At 34.2% G+C, this 27637-nt stretch overlaps 1 protein-coding gene across 6 annotated transcripts in view; it reads left to right on the forward strand.

Annotated features, from left to right (window-relative positions):
- CDK8 (cyclin dependent kinase 8) overlaps window positions 1-27637 on the forward strand; it is a 112798-nt gene that overhangs the window by 67886 nt on the left and 17275 nt on the right. For 5 of the 6 annotated variants that reach the window (XM_019651468.1, XM_019651469.1, XM_019651472.1 and 2 more), the window contains exons 4-6: window positions 546-686; window positions 24643-24700; window positions 26954-27085. In XM_019651468.1, coding sequence (XP_019507013.1) covers window positions 546-686; window positions 24643-24700; window positions 26954-27085 — 331 coding nt within the window. The remainder of the gene's footprint in view (window positions 1-545; window positions 687-24642; window positions 24701-26953; window positions 27086-27637) is intronic. The other variant, XM_019651473.1, reaches the window with a different exon arrangement.

Raw genomic sequence — 27637 nt, forward strand, 5'->3', positions numbered from 1 at the left:
TCTAAACATTTCCAGTGTGAACTGGTCATTTGCATGTTATTTCTTTATGTTTGTGTATATTGTATTGAAATATTCCCCCGTTTGCTTTCTGTACAGCCCATATATCATAAATAGGTGCCACATGTGTGTTATATCAGCCGGCCAGACATATCTCTTGAAATTTGCTCTATTTTTTTTCTTCTCATTGAATCACTACAGAATAAAAACAATCTGTTCTAGAAAATTTTCTACCAGACAAACAGGTTAAGTACACTCTAAAAGTAATTTTTAATTATACTTTAAAAATAAAACCACATTATTTTCTACTTCTCTGTTGTAATCATTTATTTTCTGAGACATTATCATATGCTTAGGAAATGAAATTTTAGCTCCAGTGATTAGTAAATTTTAAAGTTATTTTGTTATTCAGCAGAATGTGAAATTATATTTTCAATATATTTGGGAATCCCTGAGTGTTTCTTTTTCTGTTAGGAAAATATTATACATCATATTATCTTTCCCTCCTTTCTTTTTTAAGCTTCTGGTGATATTTTTCTTTCTTTCAGCATATAATCAAGTTTCACAGAGCTTCTAAAGCAAACAAGAAGCCAGTTCAGTTACCTCGGGGAATGGTGAAGTCACTATTGTATCAGATCCTAGATGGGATTCACTACCTACATGCTAACTGGGTGTTGCACAGGGATTTGGTAAGTTCCTCTGTAGTTAGGTTTAAGCTAGAAAGATGCGTTTATATTTGGCTGACTTTCTAGTTGTCTATAGATATCCATGCCACCTGAGCCTGTAAACCTTATTAGAGGGAGTGGGGGTGTGCTACAGCCTCAAAACAGCCTCGCCTTGAGCTTTGTATATAATTGGTCCTACAACTCTGACATACAGTAGCTATTGTTTACTGAAAAGATGAAAGAAAGAACATTTGTTTTCCTAAGCTTTTTTTTTTTAAGCCTGTAAATAAAATACTGATTATTAAGTGGTAGACAAACTCTAGAAATTGATTTATTTATGAGTAACTTGAAAACTTTTGGAGCGTGCTGCATACTAAGTTACATATTAGAAGAGGAGATGTTAATCCACTATATTAGTGGTAGTCTTATGGCCAATAAGCCTTTGTTAATCATAGCTGAGAACACTATTGAGAAGAGAAGCCTTACCATGTTAAGGTGCATTAAATTTTAAGAATTAAGCAACTTCAAAAATTGGCTTTTTAATTTTTATTTTATGTGGCAGAATAGTTTATGCTTTTTAAAATCTACCTAGCATGAAATTATTCATTAAATTGTGCACTACCCATTAAATCTTCATAGATTTAAATTATTTAAACCCCAAATTCACATGTTGCATAATTATAGTGTACTTTTTTTGTTCTTTTCTTTTTAAAGGTAGTAACTATAGTAAGGTGTATAGCAGTGCCTTAATTTCAAACAATTATAAACACAATGCTGGAAATGATGAATTGGTCTCTACTTGTGTGTACACAGGAAAAAACCCTGTAGATTGGAGGTGGAGCTCGTCTGCCCCTCATGCAGATATTCTTTCCAAGCTGCTCTCTAGTTAATGCATCTAATCTCTGGCCTTCCAATCAGGTGTTCCATTGTCATAGTTTCTAGCTCTTTCATCTCTCTTCAATATGTCTTGAAATACATTTAATGGTAGTTACTTCATCCCCAGTTTTCATACCTAGAAAGCATGTAGACTAGGACTGATAACACATCAGAAATTTGGTTGAAAGAACTTTTTTCCTTATGCAAAGTTTATATTTATTAGAATTAGAATATTTTATTTACAAACAGTGGGTTTACAGAACAGAAATAAGTTCTTTGGCTCTTTTTGAAGCTGAAAATGTCAGCTTTTAGAGGTGGAGTCAACTAAGGGGAAAACTATTACTAATTTTGAGCTACTGACCGGTTTTATGATCGCTGAAAGAATAAATCTGGGCTAAAGGGTATTTTTTCCCCATAGAGTTAATTTTATTCTAAGGTAATGCTGCATTTTCTTTTGAATTATTTTTCACCATTAAAATATGTATGTTTATTAAATGAATAGAAACTGATTTTTAAACAACTATTTAAATGTTTATGTTAATACATGATATATTTGAACCAATTACAGTAGTATTAACTACAGTAGTAAAAATAATTATGAAGTCTCATTTCTTTTACTTCTTTTTTGGGAAAGCTCATTGTGTTGCTGTCATTTAAACCAGTTCTCTTTGATACGAGCAGGTGGTTTCAGCTGTCTGTGGATATTAGTGCTGTACCAAGAGCTGGGGGCAGTGGGAGCAGTGCTCCCAGGTACAGGCACCAAAGGGATGCACTGTCTGTAGATGATTTTAAAATAATAATGAAACAGACCAAAAATAATTTTTTTTTTGTCACCATATGTCAGCAATTCTGAACAATGTCAATGATAGAATATTTATTCACTGAGGCAAACCACTCCCGGTCCTCTGCCCCTCTAGATATGCCGCTGCTATGTTTGTTTAGTAGTCCCTCTTCCCAAAATATTTTCCAGACTATACTATATCTTTTGTCTGCTGCTCCTTCCTTTGATTTTCTTATTTGAAATGAGATTTCCTGTATTGTCTGTACATGACTCCTTAGTACTCTTTCTAAACACCTAACCCTTCCGTGCGTCGCAGGCACACACAGGCCCCTTTGACCCTTGTATCATTAAAATGATAACTTCTACCCCTAATCTGGATCTTACTGGTTCAGGTGCCTACCTCTTGAATTCTTCTAAATTCCTGGAGGAAAGATTCATTTTCATGTTCTTTAAAAATGTGCCAACCTTCTTGCCAACTGAAAATTAAGTTTTGGAGTTTTAATGTTATTAATTTTTCAACTATAGCTACATGAAATATTAATATAGTAATAAAGTATTTACTCTTCAGAAACTATATAACCTGACTTTTTATACCCTTCTCAAATACTTTTTATTATTTGCAGATGAACTATTTACCCTATAAGAACAAATACAATTAATAGTTAATTATATTCTTTGCTCCTTTTCAGTCACATTTAGATGAAATGTGGGAATACTGATCTTAACAGATCTACATAGGTTTCTAAGGTTATGACTTGAACCAGTTGGTTGAATTGCTGAATTGCCACAAGAAAAATCATACTAAGCTGGATAATTGGCATAGACTCCCTAAAAACACCATTTTAATAATACCCCAAGATGTTATTGAAGCTTTGTTTAATAAAATTGACTTTGTTATAAATAGAAATACTGGTTCGAATTGGTAGCGTTAAGTTTTTTGTTTGCTATGTGAAGTTGAACTTTAACAATAATCCTATTTAGTAAATAAAGATTAATTTTGTCACTATTAATCATCACATAATAACAGATCACTAATTGGAGTCTGTCATCCATGGTGGGAAATATAGATTTAATAATTCTGGAACACTTGTTGGGCTGAAGGTGATAATTGTGTATGTATAGATGTTTTAAGAGAAATGAGTTGGAAAGGAAGCACAATATTTATTTTTGTGAGATTTATGAATCCAAACTCTTTAGTTTTAGAACATTAAAATATCTATGTATAAGTTGGTTTGCTTATACACTTAATCTGTTTGCTGTAAGTAGAGATTTAAAGAAACAAAAGTGTATGTCTTGTTAACTTTGTTCTTTCCTTTGACTACACTCTTTACCTTTCTTCTCTTATTCTCCTCTCCTTGGGAAATGAAAATAGTTTAAGTAACGGTCTATAGCCCTGATTCTGGCATTACCATCTGTATTAGTCGGGGTTCTCCAGAGAAACAGAATATATACGTAGAGAGAGTGGGACTTATTTTAAGAAATCCCCTCAGACAATTATGGAGGCTTGTAAGTCCAAAATCTGCAAGGAAGGCTGACAGGCTGGAGAACCAAGGGAAGGGTTGTAGTTGAGTCCAAAGGCCACCTGCTAGCAGAATTCTTTTTTCTTCGGGGAGATCAGTCTTTGTTCTGTTAAGGCCTTCAACTGATTGGACAAGTCCCACCCACATTATGTAGGATAATCTGCTTTACTCAAAGTCCACCAATTTAAATGTTAATCTCATCTAAAAACTCCTTCATGGAAACATCCGGAATAATGTTTGACCAAATACCAAGCTGATGCATAAAATTACCATGCTATACAAATGAGTAAACAGAGGCACAAGTTGAAGTAATTGGAACAAAATATTTCAGTCTTTTCCCCCTCAAGTTACCTGCTTATATAAAATAGGAGTGTTGGGTTAAGGACTATGAAGAATTTTTACTTGGTATTATATAGAAGAACTAAGTGTGAAATCTTAATGAAAACTTCAAATAATGATACACATAAGTGACTCAAAATAAGGAAAGGTTTAAAGTCTGCTAGGCTGATTGGATTGAGTTTGGTGGTTTTTCTGTTTCTGAGCCCAGTCAAATAAAAGACATGAAGCATCCAAATCACATCTGATGCTTTTATGAAGAAGCCAGGGTTTGATTTGGCAATGGTGTTTGAACTCTTTTCTCTGAAAAAGAAGCCCTCCTATATTGAGTTAAAGCACGCTGGCAAGGGCATGGAAAGTTTTCGCCACCATTGCCTCTGTGTGACCATTTTGAGGACATCCAGCCAATTCAGTCACTTGTCTGTCTGGCCTCTTTCAGTAGAACTGATATTTTTTTATAAAACTTACTAAATTTAGGAATGGTTTTCTTGTGCAGTTTGTGAAATCAATTTCAAAGTCAGTTATACAAGTAATTTTTCTTTTACTAGGAAAAATTCTGTGATAAATTAAAAATTTGAGAAACACTGTCAAATACACACACACTAGTATTTGTGCATTGAAAACTGATGCTAGAGTCTGGCTCCAGTCTCCTTTTTTTCTTCCATCTCACCCTTTATACTTATTTTTCAGCCAACCCAGGGCTTGCTCTGCCTCCTTGAATCCCCTCCTGCCTTTATCTCCAGTATTTGAAATTCTGTTCATCCTATAAAGCTCTACTCCTGATACCTCATCAATAAAGCTCCCCACCCCCCCCAGTCACCCTAGCTGGAAATGAGAATGTTTACATCTAAAATCCTATAGCAGTTACTTTGAACTGCCCATGAGGGACTTACTAGTTTTGGTGACATGTTCTCTATTTGAGTATAAGCTTTTGAGAGCAAAGAGTATGACTTAATAAGTGTTTGTATCCCTCTCAATGCTCAGTAAAGTACACAATATGTATATACAGTACTGCTTATATTTGTTGAATGAATGAACTGGTTCATTTATAACAGAAAACAAAATGGCTTCCACAGTTATTCTCTGTAGGTTATTTGTGATATCACCCAGTGCTTCTCCATATCTACAGATACATGTATACTCTGTTATATTTTTTCTTTTTTTACTATCCTCTTACCTCTTCTATGATTTACTGCAGTGGAACAGCACAGAAAAACTTTTCGATTAATACTACATTATGATCCTTTCTACATTATGACCCCCCTCTTTCTACCTAAAAGGACTCAGCTCTTACCCGTCAGTTCAAAGACCAGTCAGCTAATGATATTGATCTATTAGTCACTTTTATCTATCACACCCTCTGAAACCTATTTCCTGGCCCTTTCCCTGTTCATTCTGAGGTTCTCTTTATATCATTTTTTTCAATTTTTTTCTTTAACCTTAAGGTTAGAACATCTCTATCATAGTTCATTTACATCTCTCTTTTTCCCCAAAGCATCTTAACGCCCCTTCTGTGTAAATTATTCTGTAACTGTCGGTAAGGGGGTAATACCTTTCTTCTAAACTTAAGAGGTGTCATGGACTTGGAACTCCCGTATTTCACTTTTACACAACATTTAACTGACAAGTTCATTTCTAATCACATGTACATACTTTAGTTTCTAGCTAATAGTTCGTTTTTAATTTTCCAGTGCACTCAGTGTTGGCTGAATTTTATGCTCTTTGCTGAAAGTATTTGTGCAGCCATATCAGACAGACCATAAAAATGGTTTACACTCAAATCAAACTCTAAATATTGAAGACTTGGGATTTTGACGTATTGTCTAAGGAGCTTAATAGAGAGGAGAGTACTAGTTAGTATGACTGACCTATTTGCCATTAATTTGTGTTAAGTACATATTGAGTTTTCATATGGTCATTAATGTGTTCTACTTTTTAAAAAATCTGATATCCAAAATTTCATTTTAATTATTACCTTAATGGTTTTATCATAGTGGTAGTTGTCTTGGAAGTGCCAGGCACATAAGGTTGTATTTTTGCCCTGTTACACTAAGTGAAATATAATATTAAGAGAGATAGACCATAACTTTTCATCATGGTTTGGTTTTGGCTTTTTTTCATTCAAGATGAATTACAAGGCTGCATATAAAATTTGGAGTGTTTTGTAATGTTGTAGCTATCTGCTAATTGGTAACTCCTCCTCTAAACCAATTCAAAATAGTTTTTATGCCATGTTAAAATTTCCTAGAAAATAAATCTCTGCAGAAATTTCCTTTGAGAGTATCCCAGTGGGGATGTGCTACACTGAATAGTATTGGGTTGTAAGAATAGTCATGATGTATTTTTTCTGTTTTCCGTTGCAAAAATCCTCCATGACTTTTCCAACAACCCAATACATGATGTGAAATAGCCCAGGGGACCCCTGCTAAACATATTTAAAAGATGCTGGAGCTATTTCAAAGCTCTAATCTAACTTATATTCTTAAAAATCTGAACTGCTGCCCTGTGGTTTATTTTAATTATACTGGGTAACTTGGAATCACTGGGTGGGGCTATCCTTGGTGAAGGATGATTTGTTTTCCTAGCAACCTAAATTAAATAAGATCAAACTCTCAGAGAGAGCCATTGACTAAAACAGTTTTATAGGGCTTACTTTATCAAGGCATGTTAATGTGTATTGATGAATTATTGGGGTATTTTGGATCTGATTCTTTTTATTTGAAAGATTGCCATGTTTATTAGTTTTGCTTACTAATATCAGTGCTTCCTTATGATTACGCGTATATTGTTTGTTTGTTTGAGGTGCATTTTCTTATTGTCCACTAAACTCTACCACTAGTAAGTGGAAAAACTGAGAAGCCAAGAGGTAAAATGACTTGATTCTGGTTACCTGGAGAAGTGTGACAAAGTTGGACTGCTGAACCTAGGGATTTTTTTTCCCTCTAGGTCAATAATTTTTAAATTGCAGATTGTAAGCCATAAATGAGTCAGGAAATCACACAACACCCCCATTTTTTTTATTCACTCATTTATTTATTTATAGAGAAAATATCAGAGTGCATTGTATGTATTGAGGGCAATTATTAGTTAATGAAGCTTCCATTTAGTTAAATATGTGTATTTATAAATATGGTCATGTAGTATTAAGTGATTTTATTCCTATGGGTTGTGTTAAAAAAGATTTGAAAGCCACTGCAGTAGACTGTTTCCCAAAAGGTATTTGATACTTTGGGGAAGAGAGACAATCAAGGGAAAAACTAAGTCAAATCTGTAGAAAATGCTTAGTATTGTAAGTACTTCAATGTTAAGCAAAATTCTTAACATTGATTATGAAATCATTTTGAATAGCAGCAGCCCTTCAGTGAATATATTTTTCTAAGTAGGATTTATATATGAGTGGGAGAATTTCAGAGAAGTTTCACTTTCTGCCTTTAATATCTAAGTTGTTGAATAGTTTGCAGTTAACATTATTGTTAATCAGAAAAAAAAAATGTTTCATTTGGACCAGATAACTGAGGAAAATGTCTGTTTAGTCTGTAATTAAAGTCCACCCATAAAAATCAATGTGGTTTAGTGTATTTTATATTAAAAGATGAGTGGTATAAAAGAAAGGCATGCATATACTTTCTCTTTGCCTCAAAAAAAGGACCTGTAAATTCTTTAGGAAAAACAAACAAACAAGCAGAAAGGACCCAAGATTATCCATTTGCTGAAAGAGGCAAAGCAACAATTGAATAGTTGGGAAGAAACGAACATGCATTCTCAGCCTCTTCTGTGTTTTGCCCCTTTTCTGTGCTTTTGCTTCCTTGAAGTGACTGTTGGGAACATGTTTCTTTAATACAGGGCTTCTAGGAAGAAAAATGCTTTGTAATTACCGGGTTTCATCATTGCTTATTACTTGAGATTTGCTTCATTTATTGGAAACTCCAGGGATTTACTCTAATTTGCTTGTTTGTTTAATTGTATAGCTAGTAAAACATAGGATTGCATCCATAAAATTTAGATTTGAGGATAAAACATGGGTTTTATTGGTAACAGCTGATTAAGGCATACTTAAATGAGCTTGGCATTAATCTTAGTTAACATGAATATTGTGATTATTCTAGAGTATATTTACTTAAATAACCAGTTGGGTAGTTTTCTTTCTTGAAAGTGTTTGTAAACAATCCATTTGGTTTCCTGATAAATGCTATATTTTCTTAATTTTGATAGTGCTATTGAGCATACACAATGGATTGTGTTCTATTATTTGTAAATAACAAAAAAGTGGCCCACTTAATTTTACTAAATGGCATAACTGCCAATATCAGACATGTTTACATGGGCAGATTACAAGTTGATAATAAAAATATGATGTTACTTTATTTGCATGTTGTTTCTAGTCTACTTTTCCTTAGATTCTGAAAGAGTATTTCCAACATCTTGTCAACAAAATGAATGCTAGGATCTTTTTAGTCAAATTTCTCATCAATCAGGGATGATAATTCTAAATAATCTGATCAAGTTGTTGTTTTAAATAGAGTTTAAGATAATATTTTTCAGTGATCCTGAAAACTGACTAGAAGCAGAGGATTTTCTGAGTGTTAAAGTCAGGTATATCTTTTCTCTATTTTTAACATAATTGATGTGATACATCAGTATGTAATTTACATAACTGCGCCCATTTTTATAAACAAAATTTACTATCATCCAGAGCAGTATGTTTCCAAAACAGGGCAGATTTGTTGGGATGGTTTTGTTTAAAAGACTTTTGAATCATATTATTGGAGATACGGATTTACTAGGTCTGCCAGCATCTGATGGAAGCTGTGGCCTTATTTAATATTATGTTAATGGTGAACCCCCACTTTTTTCTTTTGGCCTTTAGACTTTTACATTAGCAAAAGAGAAACACACTGTCTGTAGTCAGAATACCAAGAAATGGTTTTTCCAAAAAAAGATTTCATAATTCTCTGAATTACACTCTGAAAAAGCATATAAAATTAATATTTCAATCTAACTTTCTAATAATAGACTCGGGCCTTAGAGTATTACATAATTTTCTAGATTTCTGAAGATTTGCCCAAGTAATTTAATCTTTAAAGATAGACTATATTAGGTTAGATTTTCTCCTATCTCAGTTAAAATTGTTATCTAAACCTGTTGTAAGTCACTGGTGCCCATGGCCTTATATATCTTCATTAAGCCTTTTTCAGTTTGACAACTGTATCACTTTACTGGATACAAATAAATGAGAAATGATCAAATAAGAGGGTAAAAGTAAGTTTTACAGAAATAAACACAAACAACTAACCATGTTTCTAAGTCAGTTCAACATAAAAGCTCAAGATTTTCTGTAAATTTTTGTAAATGTTATTCTAATCAACACATAGGAATTTTTATTTAAATTTAGTAAAGCTAAGTTTCCTTAAGCACAATTAGATATTAAATGAGCAATAGTTTTTGAATTAACTATTGAAAAAAATATTTCTTTATAAGCTTTCTACCTTCAGGACAGCTGGATTTTACATTTTCATTTATACAGTATCACTTTGTTAAAATTACCTGTGTCCATTTTTAATTTATGTATAATTTGCCTTCAGATTTATATTATGCCATAGATAAATACTATCATTAGGTATATAATCTGAGGATTCCTAACTTCCTGTTCTAAAATAGATGCCTGAATCTAAGAATAGTTTCAACTCCCTGAATTTGTGATCATTTCAAATCACAGATAGGCTCCTGATTTCAGATCAGTACAGTTTAAGATGCCTAGTTAACAAAAACACAAAAGATAGAACATAAGCTGCTAATTTTTTTTTAACTCATTAGTTTAAAAATCTGTTTAAACACCATATACCATTTGAAGCAAAGAGCATATTTTGTTTTCCCCTAATTTCATCGACTAGGCCATAAAGTTTGAAGGCATCCTAGAAGTGATTGACCATTCCCATGGCTTGCGTGATGTGATCATTAATTCCTGGTAATAACTGCAGCAGATAACCATCCTACATTTCTTAGGGTTCGACTGTCTTATTAAGGTAGACTTTTGTTACACAGCTGTAAGCCTTAGAAGTTTGAGTCAAAGGACGTTCAACCTTTGCCCTCTCTTCTTTTGATTAATCTTCTCTTTTATTGTTTTTCCTCTGATTAATACAAGGTGGTAAAATCAAATATCTAGGACTTCATGGTGAAGAGGGAAAGGGGAATCTAAAAATAAAAGAAATAGGTGAAAGCTTCGGAGAAGTAAAAATCATAAAATGAAAGATCACAAAGAAAAATAAGAGGGGGTTGAATATGGTAGGGAGCAATAAAGGATTTTGTTTTCTATCCCTGAATAATCGTTTTCTATCATCACAAGCTAAAGAGGAAAAATTAAGCCCCTGTTATAGTGGGCCTAAGATTTGTTTGAATCTTAGTTCCACCACTTAATTATGTAACCTCTAAGAGAGTTACCTCTCTGTGTTACTTTTCCCATCTATAAAATGGGCCATACCTATATTTTTGTCTTTTTTGATAGAGATTCATCTGAAGTATAAGGACTGTGTCCTAGCATAATAAATGTTCACTTCCATCATCAGGTTGCCCTAGGAATGTTAAGTGCCTTAGGGGCAAGAACTTTATCCATTTTATTTACTGCTTTATCATCAGTACCCAGAATACTGGATGTATAATAAATATTTATTAAATGAATAAATGGATTCTTGTCAGTTCTACCTTTAAAACAGACCTCAGATCAAACCACAGTAAGAACCTCCTGTAACTCAGGTTTAAAAGTGGCACAATCGGCGATTGGTCTCAATTATCTTCTTTCTCAAAGACGAGTAAACTGCAGTGCTTATTTTCAGGGAGCAGGAACTGCAGGGAGAGTAAACCCTGAAGGGAAGGGCAAATTTGGCAGAGACTGTGCAGTTCTTCTCACTTACAATTCCTGCATCAATTCAATAAGTCAGGTGCCAACTAATAGCGAGATTCCAAAATTTCTTGCTGCCAGGACATGGATTTGGGTTTTCCAGGACCGCAAGTGTACAGGCTCACCGTGTTCATTTCATTCATTTCTGGTTTTGTTTTTTTTACCCTATGCCGATAACTCCCCCAGTTTAAACAGTTGAAATTTTTGGACTCCGCTTACTGCCTCGTGGCTTTGCTTCTCCTCATGTCTATCACTGTTTTAATCCAGGCCATCTGGATTACTGCAGAAACTCCCAGTGATCTTTCCAACTTGCAGTCTTATATTTTTATGATCTAATATCTGTGTAACAATCAGAAGGATTCCTCTAAAAAGTAAATCAATCATGTCATTCTCCTACCTAAAATTCCTCAATGGCTTCCCACCTGTGAAACGGACACACTCAAAATCTCTCCTAAATGTATCATATTATGCCTTTTTACTGCAAAGACTAGAAAGCTGATAACTGCAGCATTGTTTTGCATATCACTGAGAGAAAACATGCTGCCACTTCAACTGTTAGACCACAGAGACATAACCCAACTACAGAAATATTAAAATTTCAACAGGAATGTGAACATTGGAATCCATGAAATGCATTTTTCTTGTCATTTGGTAATGGCAAAATGACTAGTGCCTGTTAACTAGTACAGTGGCAAATAATTAAGGAGACCATTTCTGTCTTTAATGAGAATTCTTAAATTTCAACATTACATATGATACTTGTTTCGGGGTTTTGGTGGATACCTTTTATCAGATTAAAGATATTTCCTTTTATATCTAATTAATTGTTTCTAAATCAAGAATGAATTTTATTAAATGCTTTTTCTGCATCTTTCGAGATGGTCATACACCTATGATTATTTCCTTTAATCTGTTAATATGGTAACTTGCCTTTTATAAGGTTTTATTTTGTTTTTAATGTTGAACTGTCTTGCATTAATGGGATCAACATTACTTGGTCTTGATTTTTATTTTCTCAGTCACTGTTGGATTCCTTTTGCTAATATTTTATTCCATCTATATTCACAAGTGAGATTGGTCAGTTATCTTCTGTTTGTATACTGTTTTTGTTCTGTTTTGTTATCATGATTATATTAGCTTCAGAAAATGATTTTAGTCTCTGGAATCATTTGTATAACATAGGAATTATTCTTGAAAGCTTGGTAATACTCATCTGTACAATTCTGGCTCTGTTGCATTGAAGTGGGGATGGATGAGTTTTTACTACCATTTACATTTCTTTAGAGGTTATTGAACTGTTCTGGTGTTCTACAAAACCCTAGATTGAATAAGCATTTAAAAATAAAATACAAATTAATATAATTGGCCCTAGAAGAAGTAGAAAAATTAAATAGACAGGTAACTATGGAAGAAATAAAGACATTTGTCACAGAGCTACCTCTAAAAAACGTAACACATGCAAATAGTTTCACAGTTGCTTCAACCCTCAAACAACAGATAATCCTACATTATATAAACTGTTCTAGAGTAATGCAAAATAAAGAAAGTTTTCTTAATAACTTTGTTGGAAGAAATTATAACACTGACATAAACCTGATCAAGATAATACATACAACCCTGTCATCTATCTTATTTATTTATGCATATATCTTCAGTAAAATGTTAACAAATAGGATCCAGCGGGCATTAAAAGAATACTATGCTATAAGTAAGTGAAGCTCATTTCACAAATGTGAGAAAGATTCAATATTTGGAAATGTATTAACAGTGCTAAGAGAGTAACACTGTGGTTCTCTCAGTAGTTGTAAATGTAAAACTTTTGCAAAATTCAATCTTTTGTATTTGACAAAATTTAACTTTTATTTCTGATTGAAATTCTTAGTAAAAATCAGAAAAGAAGGAAACTCCCAAGCATAGAAAGTATATACAGTCATGTGCCCACATAACATAACAATGTTTCGGTTAACGATGGACCACATATGTCTGTGGTCTCATAAGATTATAATGGAGCTGACACATTCCTATTGCCTGGTGATGTGACCTTCGTAATGGCGTAGCACAGCTCATTTCTCACGTGTTTGTCATGATGCTGGTGTAAACATCATCAAGCATGTAAAAGTATAGTACGTAGAATTATGTACAGTACACAGTACTGGATAATAATAAATGACTATATTACAGGTCTGTATACTTACTATACTATATTTCTATTGTATTTTAGAGTGTACTCTTTCCACTTAAAATTTTTTTGCTGTAAAACAGTATGCCGTGTTACACCAGCAGAAGCCTCATACATCTCGTGTTTACATCTCTCCATTGCATCATTTTGTCTTGTGTTTGATTTTATCTCGTGTTGTTTCATAATTGTAGTGTAGCCTAAGTGTACAGCATTTATAAAGTCTACAGTAATGGACAGTCATGTCCTAGGCCTTCACATTCATTCACCACTCACTCACTGACTCACCCAGAGCAACTTCCAGTCTTGAAGCTCCACTCATGCTAAGTGCCCTATACATTACAGGTGGACCATTTTTTTATGTTTTATGTCATATTTTTACTCCTGTATTTAGATATGTTTAAATGCTCAAATACTTACCATTGTGTTACAGTTGCCTACAGTATTCAGTACAGTAACATGCTGCATAGGCTTACAGCCTAGGAGCAATAGGCTGTACCATACAGCTGAGGTGTGCAGTAGGCTGTGCAATCCAGGTTTGTGTAAGTGCACTCTATGATGTTCGCACAACGACAAAACTGCCTAATGATGCATTTCTCTGTCCTGTGGTTAAGCGGGGCGTCACTATCCACCAAATTAACAACCATTATCATTCTAACCCATCACCACTGTAATTTAATGATGTTCTGGAACTGTTCTGGCCCACATACAACCTGAATAATGACAGGAAAGGTTAAGTAAAATAGGATAAATGCAGTAATTACTATGCATTTATTATTTGTTTACTGTTAAATAAATAAACACAGGAATCAAAAGAGCCTTTATAAAAGATTTGTAATAAATGTAAGTACTATAGATCTAGAGAAATCTGAAATTATTTCCACCAAGATGTTTGTAATAACTTAACTCTGAGGTTGATATTTCAGGTAAATTTTACTTTATGCTTTTCTATATTTTTATTTTCTACAAGAATGTATTTTAATTTTTTTTCATCTGTAAAAGGCATAAATGACTAAAAGCTAGAGGATGATCAGGAGCGACTAGGTTCATCTCATCGAGTAATAGAGAAAAATCATCTTGCAGGCATTGTCCGGTCATGCATGGTTACCCTCTCTCCCAGGAAGCTTTACTTAAGAATCACTGCAGAACTGAATCACTGTTAAAAGGTTATAGTGTTAGCTGCCGTTATTATCATCATTATAAAATTTTTTACTTTTTATATACCAAGCATCAGATTAAGCTTTTTATGTGCATTTGGTCACAAATAATCTTTGCAGTATTACTAGGTTGTCATTTTTATCCATGTTTCATAAATAAGGAAATGGAGGTTAACTAATAGCTGATGGCATTCTTGATTTTTTAACTTTATTATTGACTCTTTACTTATCTTCTGATAAGTCCATCATATTTCTCAAATGTTTAAGGGGAGAAGAAAGTTGAGAGCTGTTGATCTAAAGTCTGTGTTCAAATATAGAAAAAAGTTATCATAGTATCAGATAAAGGATATTTTATTTCAAAAGATTGAAACAGTTTATAACAGCAGGATGATTACAATAATGAAAATATACCAAAGAACTTACAGTTTGTTCAATTTGGCAATTGTACAAAAAGAATTAGAAATACATAATTATGTACCTTGACATTTTTCTATCAGATTATGACAAAATTCTTAAAGAATGAGCAAAAATTATAGAATAAAACAATATACTATAATAGATTTGCTTGGCATTTGGGGCTATATAAAAGAGTATATATATATATATATATATATTTTTTTTTTTTAAGTTTTATTGGGGAACAACCATGGTCATTGGTTACACGTTGCTTTCATGTACAATGGCATAGCTGACTCTTTTAGGGACGACGCAGCTCACAGTGGCCCATGTGGGGATTGAACCGGCTCTAACTGGTTATCAGTACCATTGCTCTACCCAACTGAGCTAACTGGTCACCCATAGAAGAATATATTTTTAAAGTAAAAATTCACTCAAAAAATTGCATGTCTAGAAAAGTTCAGTGAGTACTAGATGATAAAGATATACATAGTAAGTATTCACCTATTTTCTTAATTCTTAGACACCATCAATTGAAAAATTTGCCATTTAAAATACAGTTTGAAAGTACAAAAGATACTTTTGAGTAAAATGTATACAATCCATTGCAAATTGCAAGAATGTAAGAATTCTTTGAAATTATACAAGTAGGCTGAAATATATAGCTTTAAACCAGTTGTTTAAAAGACAAAAACACAGAAAGACTTTTGGAATATATTAGAAAAGGGAATAACAGATCATATAAGTTAAGAAAAACACCAAGACTAAGCAAAAGTCAAACCACAAATAATACAAGCAATTAATTCATTTTACTTACATATGCACATAGATACATGGTTGTGTATAAACATCTATTGTTAAAAAGTTCAATTTCACTAGCAAAGTAATGCAGTAATATTTAGGAGAAGCCATTTTCTCCTATTAAATGATAGTACTTAATTGTTGTGCACTGTCAGTATAATGCAGCAGTTAAGAAAATGCTGCCTGCATTTGAACCTTAGTTCTACAGATGAGCCAGTATGAAATGGTTACTATGAACTAACTCAGTTCAACTGAGGCCTTTCTGGCTTTGGTCATCTCATCTGTAAATTGGAATAATTAATACCTACTCATATAGAGTTGTTGTGAGGATTCAGTGAATTAATCTGTGTAGAGCAGCGGTTCTCAACCTTCCTAATGCCACGACCCCTTAATACAGTTCCTCATGTTGTGGTGACCCCCAACCATAAAATTATTTTCATTGCTACTCTATAACTGTAATTTTGCTACTGTTATGAATCATAATGTAAATATCTCTTTGTTTTCCGATGGTCTTAGGTGACCCCTGTGAAAGGGTCATTCGACCCCCAAAGGGGTTGCAACCCACAGGTTGAGAACCGCTGGTGTAGAGGACCTGGCAAGCAACTAGCATTCATGTTGCTGTTGTCAGACTGTCACTTTCCTACTTAAAAGTTTTTATTGAAATTTCATTTTAAAAATAAAAAGGACATTTTATCAGCAAACTAGACCCTGCACTATCTGGCCCCCACCAACCGTTGCAACCACATGTCCTGCCATTGTACCCCTGCATGTCACGTTGTGCCCACAAGTGCCTTCTTGAATAAACCAAGCTATTTCCCACTTCACAGCCTTCTTGTTTTTCCTTGTGTCTGAAAAGTTCTGCCCTCATCCACTTACACAACATATACATATGTAACCCTTTCCTCTGGGTAGTTCCTTCTCCTTCATGTCCTAGCTTAAATGTCACCTCAGAGGCCTTCCCTCACCACGCTATCCAAGATAGTGCCTCCATTTATCCTTCTCTCACCACCTGATTCAAAGTGGGGTCCCCATTATTCTCTGTAATGGAATCCCTTTTTTCTTTTATAGCATTTATCACACTTTATAATTCTTTATATATTTGTGTACCCTTTCTGGCTTTTCTATGTGACAGGGACCATGTCTGTTTTGTTACCCACTATCTATCACATGCCAGGGACAGTACATGATATGCCCTCAATATGTTGAATGGACACTCCTGCTATGATATAAATTACAACCTAGAAAGTAAGAATTATCAAGAACTTTAAAAAACCTTCATTCCTTTAGATCCAGCAATCTTACTTTTACTAAACTCTCTTTAGGATATTATAAAAAATGGAGAAAAGGCCATCACAGTATTATTGATAGTAATGACAAATTGAAAAAAAAATTACATGTCTAACAACTAGAAAATAATTGAACAAATTATGACAGAAAAAAATGAGCTAATATGTAGTCATATAAAATTTTGGTAAATTTAAATAATGTTTTAATGATACGTTGATAGTAAAAATACTGTCAACAGAATATAAAACATAAAATTAGTAGTAAGAGGGAAATAATATTGGAAAATGGCAAAAATAATTTAATATAGCTTTGCTATTTAGAATGTAGAGGATTGATTTGAATATGTAAGCTTAATAACCAAAGTCTCATCAATAAAAGACAGAGAATAAATCATAACATTATCAGTGAAAAATATTTAAGTTACTATTATATATCAAGCTAATGAAAGTTACAAAGTTTTATGTAATAGATACTAGATTAAAGGTATACATTGCTTTTGGTTTGGGAGATTGGTTTTATCATACTTAATGTTATTGTTTTTGTAAAAGAATGTCGAATTTACAAAATTCATACTTGATCCTTTGAAGAGCAAAGTCTGTTCATGTGTATCAAAAGAAAACCTTAAAAATGTTTACAATCTTTGCCTGACAATTTGACATTTTAGGAATTTGTCATAAGTATACACAGAAATGTTTGTCATGGAATTTTCTTTTATTAAGGAACTAGGAACAACCTAAATGTTTAATAGGAGATGAGTTATATAAATTATGATGAACCCATATGATCCATAAAGGTTTTATCAGAAAAGTAATTTCCAGATTAAAAAATCTTTATGATATAAAAGTGAGGAAAGAAAGTGCAGACAATATATTTAGTATGATGCCATTCTTTTTATTTAATAAGTTGGGAAAAGACAAAAAGGTATACTCTGAAATGTTTGTAGTGGTCATCTGATAATTTAGAGATTATGGATAATTTGTTTTCATTCATCTATCATCAAACACATTGTGCTTTTCTTCATTTCCCAAGTTATATCCATTGAACACGTATCACCTTTGAAACTTAAAAAACAAAACAAAATTCTAGTTTTAGAGCAATAAGGCTGTTGATATTATTTGATCTGATATTTCTACTTCTGAGATTTTATCCCAAGGAGATTGCTCGGATTATGTGTCATGCTTTATTTTTATGGTGGTATAATTTATACAAACAGCATCAATGGGAACATCATTAGGATTGGTGCCAAAAGTGGGGGTTTAGGAGTTACAAGCAACTGTCTGGTAATAGAGGAATACAATTGAGTTAGTAAAAGTCATATACAAACATCTAGCTTTGTCAAGAAAATAATACTTGAACACAAAACAGTGCTACTCGCGGATTGCCATTATACTACCAAAGATAGAAACATTATTTAGAATAATATTTAGAATAACAGATTTGAATATAAACTAGGTGCACTTTTTTGGGTAAATTTAGTTAAATTCATAATAATGAACAAAACTAGAGCTGTTTTTAAAACTAAAAGATTTTTGAAAGTCTATCTCTGCCTTATAATAGCTCTCCTTTAAAATACATTTGATCTCTTTAATGTTATTCAGTTTCTAGTCTTCCGGTAATAGTTATTCTTTCTTATTTGACTCTTTATTAGAGTCTTTGTTTAAACTGTCAGAAAACTTTATAGCTTTACAAAAATGCAGTTAAATAAATCAGACTTGGAAAAATACATTTTCATCTAAAAGAAAATACACACATATATTAATATGTGCAAACACATTCTTTACTAGGAACAAATAAGATATATCTGTTCAAGTTTATTTCTATTGCCATGTGCACCCATGTTCCATTGCTATGGAAATGAATTTGGCCTCTGCCAGCCTTGACAGTAAATGATCTTTGTAGGAGGTTAAATTTCAGGTTGATCTCTTAGCACTTAACTAGTATTCTGTGCCTCAACTGCCTAAAATGGACAGCTTAAGAATTTTGTAGTTGAAAAACTCAAAATTCATTGGTTTAAAAGATAGCCATTTAAAACTAATAGTCTGAATCATTTTTATTATTTTGAATGCTTTTGATAATATTCACAATTTGGTGAAAGACCATTTTAGTTTAATTTCATATTATCTGATCGTAGATGAAAACAAAAAGTAGAGTTAGTAGACTGGATTGGCGGAAAGTCTGAGGGGCTTATTGAAAGGAAATGCCATCTATTAGCACGATTACACTCATGAAGTTAATACTTTTTTCATAAAATATTTCCATTTGCGTTAAATATGACAAAAGAAGCTAATTCCTATTAGGCAAGTAAAAAACTAGTCAACATATCTGATTTTTTTGATACTGCCAATGTAGGATGCACCCTACTAAGCACATCTCCAGCCTGGCATAAGAGGGTCCCCTCAGCTCTGTGGATGTAGTGAGATACAGGGAATGGTTGAGGCACCCTGTTTCCTGTATCTTACCTTCCAGGCCAGCTCCTGCTCTTTCCCGTTTCAGGCATGTCAGGTTTCTTCACCTCTGAAGCTTTTCCCTACTTGAATTTACCCCAGCCATCAGTCTAGGCTGTGACCTCTTTGAGAGCGGAACTGTTGATTGTTGGTTGGCCTCTAGTTCTTCAGTGCCTCTTAATTCAATAAATATATGAATGAATGTATAGTGTTTGAACTGTTTACTGTAGAGGATGAAATTAGGTCTTATAAGTAACGTTCGTGTTCTTATCAGGAAGCAGGTAGGATTGCTAAGAATTCTCCTATACATTTTTCAAATTTATACTGAAGGCAAGATACCACTTTACTAGAAGCTGATAACTTCTCCTTTAGCCTAAAGGTGTTAAGTAGCAATACTGGAGTAAAATTTAGTATTAGAGGTAAAAATGCAAATTCATAGCTCTGAATAAAAAATGAAAACTGGATTAGAAAGTTACCTTCCAGACCTTATTCACTGGATTTCCAGTTTTCTATCTGTAACACAACTCTTTAGAAGATTTTATTAAAACAATTTTTTTAAATTCCTGAATATATGTCTATTTAAGACTTTGATGCCTATGTTTAAATATATATATGATATATATATATATATATGTATATAATATACATTATGTGTGTGTACATGTACTAACATACACACACGTACACAAAGGGTGCCAAGAAAAATGTATACACATTTTAAGAAAGGAAAGCTGTATTAAAATTGTAATACTCAATATATACCGATAACAAAAGATGAATACAAGTCATGTTTGATTTCTGCAATTACAAGAGGTGCTGAAAGTGGTTACCATCAGCGTCCAGGCACTTCTGATTACAGCGAACTACTGCTTGAACAACGTTGGCCAAAGCATCCACTCGTATACATTTTTTTGGCATCCCCATCCCCGGTGTATTGCCAAAAAAATGGATACACATTTTAAGAGATGTTATTTGTGTATTACTTTTAGAAGTTGAATTAAATTACAGGAGCAATGTGTAGTATGACGTTCACTCAAAAGATGGTGTTAATTCAGTGAATGCTAGCGTCACTCTGCAACAGGCAGGACATCAAAGAAAATGGTGGAGGCACGGTTTGAGTAGTGCAAGACCATTTTGAAGTGGTATTTGGAATTCAAGAATATTCTCCTGACTTAACACCCCTTGACCTCTATCTACTGGGTACCTTAAAGGATGTGGTGTACCGTAGAAAACCAGCTACACTGGTGGTACTTCGGGAAGAAATTGAAACGGCATGTGCAATGATACCAGTGGACACTTTGGTCAACATTGCTTAAGCAGTAGTTCGCCGAAATCATCTGTGTGGTCTTCCTCAGCATGTCAAATTCTGAAAACAACAGAAGAGCCTCTACGAGAATGGTTGTCTCTGCATTACAAAGATCTTGCTTTAAGAGATATCAATGAGATTTTGAGGGAAACACAACAGAAAACAAGAAGATAAGCTGTGAGACTATAAAACAAGGACATGTTCTTTTAATTACAAACATAGTTTTGTTTTGTTTTCTGGGAGAAATAAAACAAGATAATGATATCATAGTTTCAAACAAACAAATATACATCAAGTATCTCACTGATTTATTTCATTGTTTAGCAGGCACTAAAGGGTATTTTATAATTGTTTCTATGCATAGCATAAGCTATACTTGAAGATACTGCCATGATGTTATAATACTTTTAAGCCACATTGGACCTCTCATCTCTGTAACAATACATATAGTTTAACAGAGTAAATGCCTCATCAGATATCAACAGCACAGTTCTGTACTTTCAAGGTGATTATGTTTGGTAGCATATAAAAGACCACAGACTGTGTACCAGAGTTATGTGTATCACTCATTATATTATCACCAACTACTTGAAAGTTTTGGCTCTAGAGCTAAAAACTCCCAAATCGTCCTACTGATACACAAAGAAAAAAGAAATTTGCTTATTTGGAGAATAGATTATTGTTTCAATGTGGCATTAAGTGCTTAAAATTTGTTCCTCAAATCCTTTGAAGTCTTCCTTAATACTGATTAAGCAACAAAACTGACAAGAGTATGCATGATCATTAGGGCCTTTCTGCCTTTTTCTAGTGAGATTTCCATTAGATTCCATTTACAAAGGAAATTTAGTGTTAGACTTGTCTACTCAATCAGAATATCATGCCCTGGGGCGCATGGAATGCTATCATAGAAGATAGCATGAGGAGGGACCCACTGTTTATTAGTGTTATTAAAACAACACATGAAACCGTTCTCTTGTGTTTATGTCTACATAGCATGCCCAAACTGAATTTAAATTCACTTACAGAGGCAGGTCATGGCTTTGCCTAATACCTGCTTCAGATTGTGCAAAAGGCAGTGAGTTGCCTAGCAAAGTAATTTTTAATTAACTGGAGCTTTGGCCCCAAACTCTAATACTAGGCTAGACCTTGACAAAGAAACTGTTTATTTCCCATCAATGCTCAAACTCACTTTTGGAACTGGACCAGTCCGCTAAGTCTAGAATAAAATGAAGAACAAGAGAGGGAGTTTCTTCTTCTTTGCCTAGTTGCAGGCCAACCAGTAACTACTCTCTCAGGGCTCCTCAGATCTGGGCCCAGCTGCTGAATGAGTCAGAAAGCGAAAGGGATTTTTCCCACACGATCCAAAGTGGAAGGAGAGAGATGCCCGTGTGTGCTTGTGCTTTTGCCAGATATGGAGACAATCTTTTAGGATTGAGCACTCCAGTGTTAGAAAAACCCATCACAGCAAACCAGTTAATCTGCTTGTGCCCCTGAAGAAGGGAGTGGGATTGGGGTACGGTGGAGGAGTGATGGGTGGTGAAAGGCTCTTTAACTTTTAACTGTACATGACATTATATAGTTTGAATATTTATAATCAGATTGTATTCATGTATTATGTCATTAAGGGGGGAAGGGGAAATCAGATTTTGCCAAGTAGCACAAAGGATAGGTCTTTGGGGGCAGAAATAATGGGATAGCAATGACATAGTTGTAAAAAGGCTTGTCACAGAACCCTGAAAACATACGTGTGGCAGAGGCAGTGTGGAGCGGAAGGTGGGGCTGGAGAGACTGGTGGGAAGAAGCTTACAGGTGCCTTGCATCCCATTGTAAGGGCTTTGGATTTTATTCACAGGTGGTGAAGGACCAATTAAAGTTGAAATAATATTTTACTAACAATAATAACGCATAGCAAAAGCCTTCAAGGAAATTTTTGAAAAGATTCATAACCTTTGTCACTTTTTTATGTTGTTCTTCTAGTCCTACTCAGCACTTTTTTTAAACCTAGTTGGAATCATAGTCTATGTATTATTTTGTGTTCTGCTGTTTGCACCTAATTTTCTTGTAATAGTTTTCCATGTTACTGTGAAAATTTTTAAGCAAGGCAGTGACATGATCAGCTTTGTCTTTTAGAAAGCTAGCCCTGGCATCTGGCATCGGTATGGAAAATAGATTTGATGGGAAGAGAATCAAAATGGGATTAAAAAGAAGGGAATGTGTTCAAGGGATGTTTAGGGAGTCCTGCCCTGATGGACCATGAGAAGAAAGTACAGAAAGGACCCTCCTGGGCTGTGAGTTGGGAGCAAGCCTTTCCCCTCTGGCAAATAGAAGTGCTGCCATATTCCTGTTGGAAAGTCCCACTCTGCCTTCAACGTTTTATTAATACACAAGTCTCAGAGATCTGGTTTCATTTTGAAGTAGGCTGAGCCCTGAGTCTGCAGAGATGAGCCCAGTGTTGATCGATTAACACAGCGCACGAAGGCACTTTTATTTGTGCCAGGCAGCACTTGTATGCAGCTCACAGGCAAATATTGTCAGTGCTGTACTTCCTTTTGGTGCTTATTAGCTGGTTCCCTCAGATCAGGAGTGTGTGTACCATGGTGCTAGAGGTTCTGAAAACTTTTTCTTGAGTAAAACATTTTCATTATCATTATTGCACTAATGCATATTAATTTAAAAACTTGCTACATAAAATTACTTTCAGAGTGATGCATTAAGAAGAGAGCCCTAGACAGTTTCGAGATGGCATAGACTCTTCTGTTGCTCCAATCTTGATAATACTCAGGACAAGTCAGTTAGTCTCTCTGTGCCTAGTGTACTCATCTTAAAACATCTGAGAATGTTTAACCTCTGAAATGCATATGCTACCATTCCAGCAATATTTTCTTTTTGCTGGGGATAAATAATGTTGATCTTTAGTAGTTGCTACAATAATATACTACTACATGTTACATTCGGTCAGTAATAGCATAGGGGCTGCACTATCACTAAATAGGATAGGGACGTCAGCGAACTAGTTACCACTGGCAACAGCCTTCATTAAAACCTCCACTTTGATTTTAAGGTTACTTTGATCAATATTTGAAAGGCGTTCAGATCTAGCTTCACTTTCACTTAGCAGACTGGTGGATTTAAAGTCAGATCAAGTAGATAACAAGATGGCAGTATGGCAGGATAAGGTTTGGGAATTGCTCCTTCCCTCTCCCTCTGCCTCCCCCACTGCTTTCTTCCCCTTTTCCTCCTTGAAGAGGGGGCAACCCTTTTATGTTAGCATAGTAGATACCACTGTAACAGATTTTAGATGGCAGTTAATCCTGTATATTTTTAAGAGTCTCATGCTCTACCGACTAAGCTAGCCGGGCGCCGCTAATCCTGTATATTTTTAGATTTCAAAACTGTTTGAAGTATTACTTTTGTAAAATCTTATTTTAAATTTTAGCTGCCTTTTCTATTTCAAAATAAGAACCTCAAAACTGTTCAGGTCATGGAAAATTCCTATTACTTTGCTAACTCATTTAGAAAAGACTTCATTAAATTGATTTTGCTGTACTCTATTAAACATTGATGCATATGTTGCTGTTTCCAAAATAAGGGTGTTAGGTGGCTCCTTCCCTGTAATTAATTTGCTGCTTAGTATTAAATCACCTTTAAAATTCACTGTCCCTTAAAGTTGCAGGACATTTTATATAATTGAAAGAGTCAAAAGGAACCACACATTATAACTTTCTGTCAGATGCTCCACAGTGGTGAAAACAGACTGATAAGAGGGTCAGGAAAAGCCTTAGCCCTGCGTGGAGAAAAGCACTGCCATATTTGGGCCTTCATGAAGGTTGCATACTGCTTTGCATATATACATGTAAAGTTTCTTTGGTGACTTCCTGTGTTTGATTTTAATTTTTGAGTAAATGAGGTTTTTTTAAAAGGTGGATTTATGTTATTTTGGCATATTGTCTATTTAAAAGAAACCACTACTGTCTACTGAAAAAAAACACTATTTTGTTTCCACAGAAACCTGCTAATATTTTAGTTATGGGTGAAGGTCCTGAGCGAGGAAGAGTAAAAATTGGTATGTTATATCTTTGATAAGTCACAGTGTAGCACTCTTTTAAGACTTTTGCAGGCAGCTATATCACTTCTAATTTTTGCTTTAATAATATGCATACATTCGTGTTCTTCCATATGATCAAAGCCATTTTTAAAGAGTATACATGAAAAGTGTTTCACACTCTTAAAGGTGTCAGACAGACTTTAGAGACTGAAGTGTTCTAATTATAAAATAAGCCATGCAAGTTTCTTAGAAACCTTTGCCTTTGTTAAAAATAGCCTGTAGAGGTGAATGGCTTCTATCCATGTTAGACACCAGCCTCACCTTTAGAGCCAAGTAATTACATCATCAGTTCTGTTCACCAGAGCCAGACTGGATCAGAACGTACACTTCCATTGATCTCATCTAGGTTAGGAATCACAAACCAGGAAAACCACTGAGGCCAGATAGGTACAGAACCTTAAGTTCTAACAAGCCTGTCTTTGTAGTAGGCCATTGCCCGACGGGAAAAAAGCTACGTGTTTTCTAGTACCTCTATTTTCTTTCATATCATAGCAGATTTTTACCCATTTCTGGTCTGATAACCTATAAGGATAGAACTAAATTAATTTATCCTAACTGGTTATATTTTTCATTGTCATTTCCAAGTTGTGTTTGTCACATTTATTTAGTCTGTTTTGTGTGTGGGTAGAAGAAATGTTACTGAATTGTATTAATTTAAATGCAGCAGGATTGTGGGAGTATTTAATGAAGTAAATAGTAATTTCTGAGTGCATGATTTAATATGAATTAGAGTTATCAGCTGATTTGTACCACTTCCCCCACGAAGAAAAATGTAGTTGTTTCTAATCCTTCTTCTCTATCCTCCCCTGTAAATTCCCCAGATCTCACCTCCACTTTTAATTAGACTTAAAATACTCTTTTATGATGTAAACTTTGCACGTTTGTTAGTAGTGGGAACATTTGATGCACCTCAGAGTACTCCCCGTCCTTGACTTCCTTAGAGAACCAGGCCCATTAGTACTGTCATCAAGTGCCTGTTAAGTCCTTTCCTGTGCTTTTCAAGGACTCTGTACAAGCCAGTTTGGTAGCATCAAATTCAAATGTCAGTTCAATGCATGCAGAATATAAAAGACCCAGCCAAACAGTAGTTACAGATGTATTCTTTACTGTAAGATTTATGGAAAACTTCTATATTAAGATACTCTAGTTTGGAATTATACTTCTGCGTACTGTGTATCGGAAACAGGTTGGGGGGACCCTAACAGCTTAAAGCATTCACATTTAAGAAGAAATATTAGTTCTTCTATAACCCAGCATTTGGTAATCTGACTCATGTTTTTAGTTCTTTGCCAAATTTCTGTGTTGTTTTTTTTAACCTCTATAATTAAGTAGATTAGACTAGGGTCTACTTCAGTAAAATTGCATATTGGGAGAACAAAACTAAACAAATGGTGGGTGAATCTTGACATTTTCAAATAGGTGGTATGATAGTGATTGTTGATTCAACATGTATTTAGCCAAAGCTATGCCTGATGACACCACATGTGACCCTAAAAGAGATGGAGCCATGAAAAAGACACAATTTTTGCCTTTAAGAGGATTACAGTTTAGTAAGATCGGCAGCCTGGCCTGAATAACTACACCACATATTAAACCATGTTAAATGCCATGAACTATATCTCACCACAGCTCCAGCTCTGAGATATGAATTATGACATTTGTTAAATCAATTTCCTCATTTGAAAAAGGTGATTGAATTATATGACCTTTAAAGTCTTTTCCAGCTTAACAATATGCTATTCTTTAAATTAGTAAAATTCAACCCAAATAAATGGTGGGAAACAGTAGTGTGAACGTACTGTATAGTCAACTTTTGATTACACGAGTGAACAGGCTATTGATGCAAATCACAGAAAGCCTTAACTCTGGTCTAGTGTCGCCAGGCTTGTGAATGATGCAGAGAATGGAAATGCAGCTTAACAATCCTGTCCCTACTAGTGGTGTGACAGATGGAAAGAAATCTGCCCAGAGGAGTAGGGTCACCCTTGACCTCTGGCAGCAGAGCCTGTCTCTAACCCAGCCAAAGAGTGATAGTAGTTTGCAAAGAACGAAGACCTTAGACTTGTAGACTTCTGAAAAGATTTTGTGCGTTTTTTCTCCCAGAATTCAGCACGTTTGTCATATCTCACTAAGTACCAATGGTAAAATTAGAGTAAGCAGTTCAATTTGTTAATATCTATTTACTTAACATTATTACTTTTTCTTTCACAGCTGATATGGGCTTTGCCCGATTATTTAATTCACCTTTGAAGCCTTTAGCAGACTTGGATCCAGTAGTCGTAACATTCTGGTACCGAGCCCCAGAATTACTTCTTGGAGCAAGACATTATACCAAAGCTATTGGTGAGTAGAACCCATTAAGAGTCCATATGTTTTAAAAGTGGTTTTGTTGTTATAAAATATGTGTGTGTGTGTGTGTGTGTGTGTGTGTGTGTGTATATATTTCTATATATTTTTAAATGAAGAAACATAGGAAATTATAAAAATAAGAGCAAAAACTAACCTAAAATTCTACTACCTAGAAATACCATCATTAGCATTATGGGTATATCATTCCAGACATAGCTCTCTGATAGGTAAATAGATATTAAAAACAATAGATATTAAAACAAAAGTGTTTTAAATTTAATTTTACTTAAAAAAAATAAAATTAGTAAAATTTCTAAATCATTGAACTTCAGACAGATGATTCTTTCAACAAAAGAAATGTCAGCTTCTAAAAGTCCCCCTTACAGTTAAGGAAAAAAAATTATTAAAAAAAAAGTAGGAGTTTAGAACATTTTAATTCACTTTGAAATCTTTGATAGTATTGGTTACCTCCCTATTATGAAGTATTAGGAAATTAATGCTCTTATACTTCTTCCCCCACCAGCCTCTCAATTTTTAAGCTGCATT

The sequence above is a fragment of the Hipposideros armiger genome, unplaced genomic scaffold (assembly GCF_001890085.2).
Source record: "Hipposideros armiger isolate ML-2016 unplaced genomic scaffold, ASM189008v1 scaffold_160, whole genome shotgun sequence".
Lineage (NCBI taxonomy): Eukaryota > Metazoa > Chordata > Mammalia > Chiroptera > Hipposideridae > Hipposideros > Hipposideros armiger.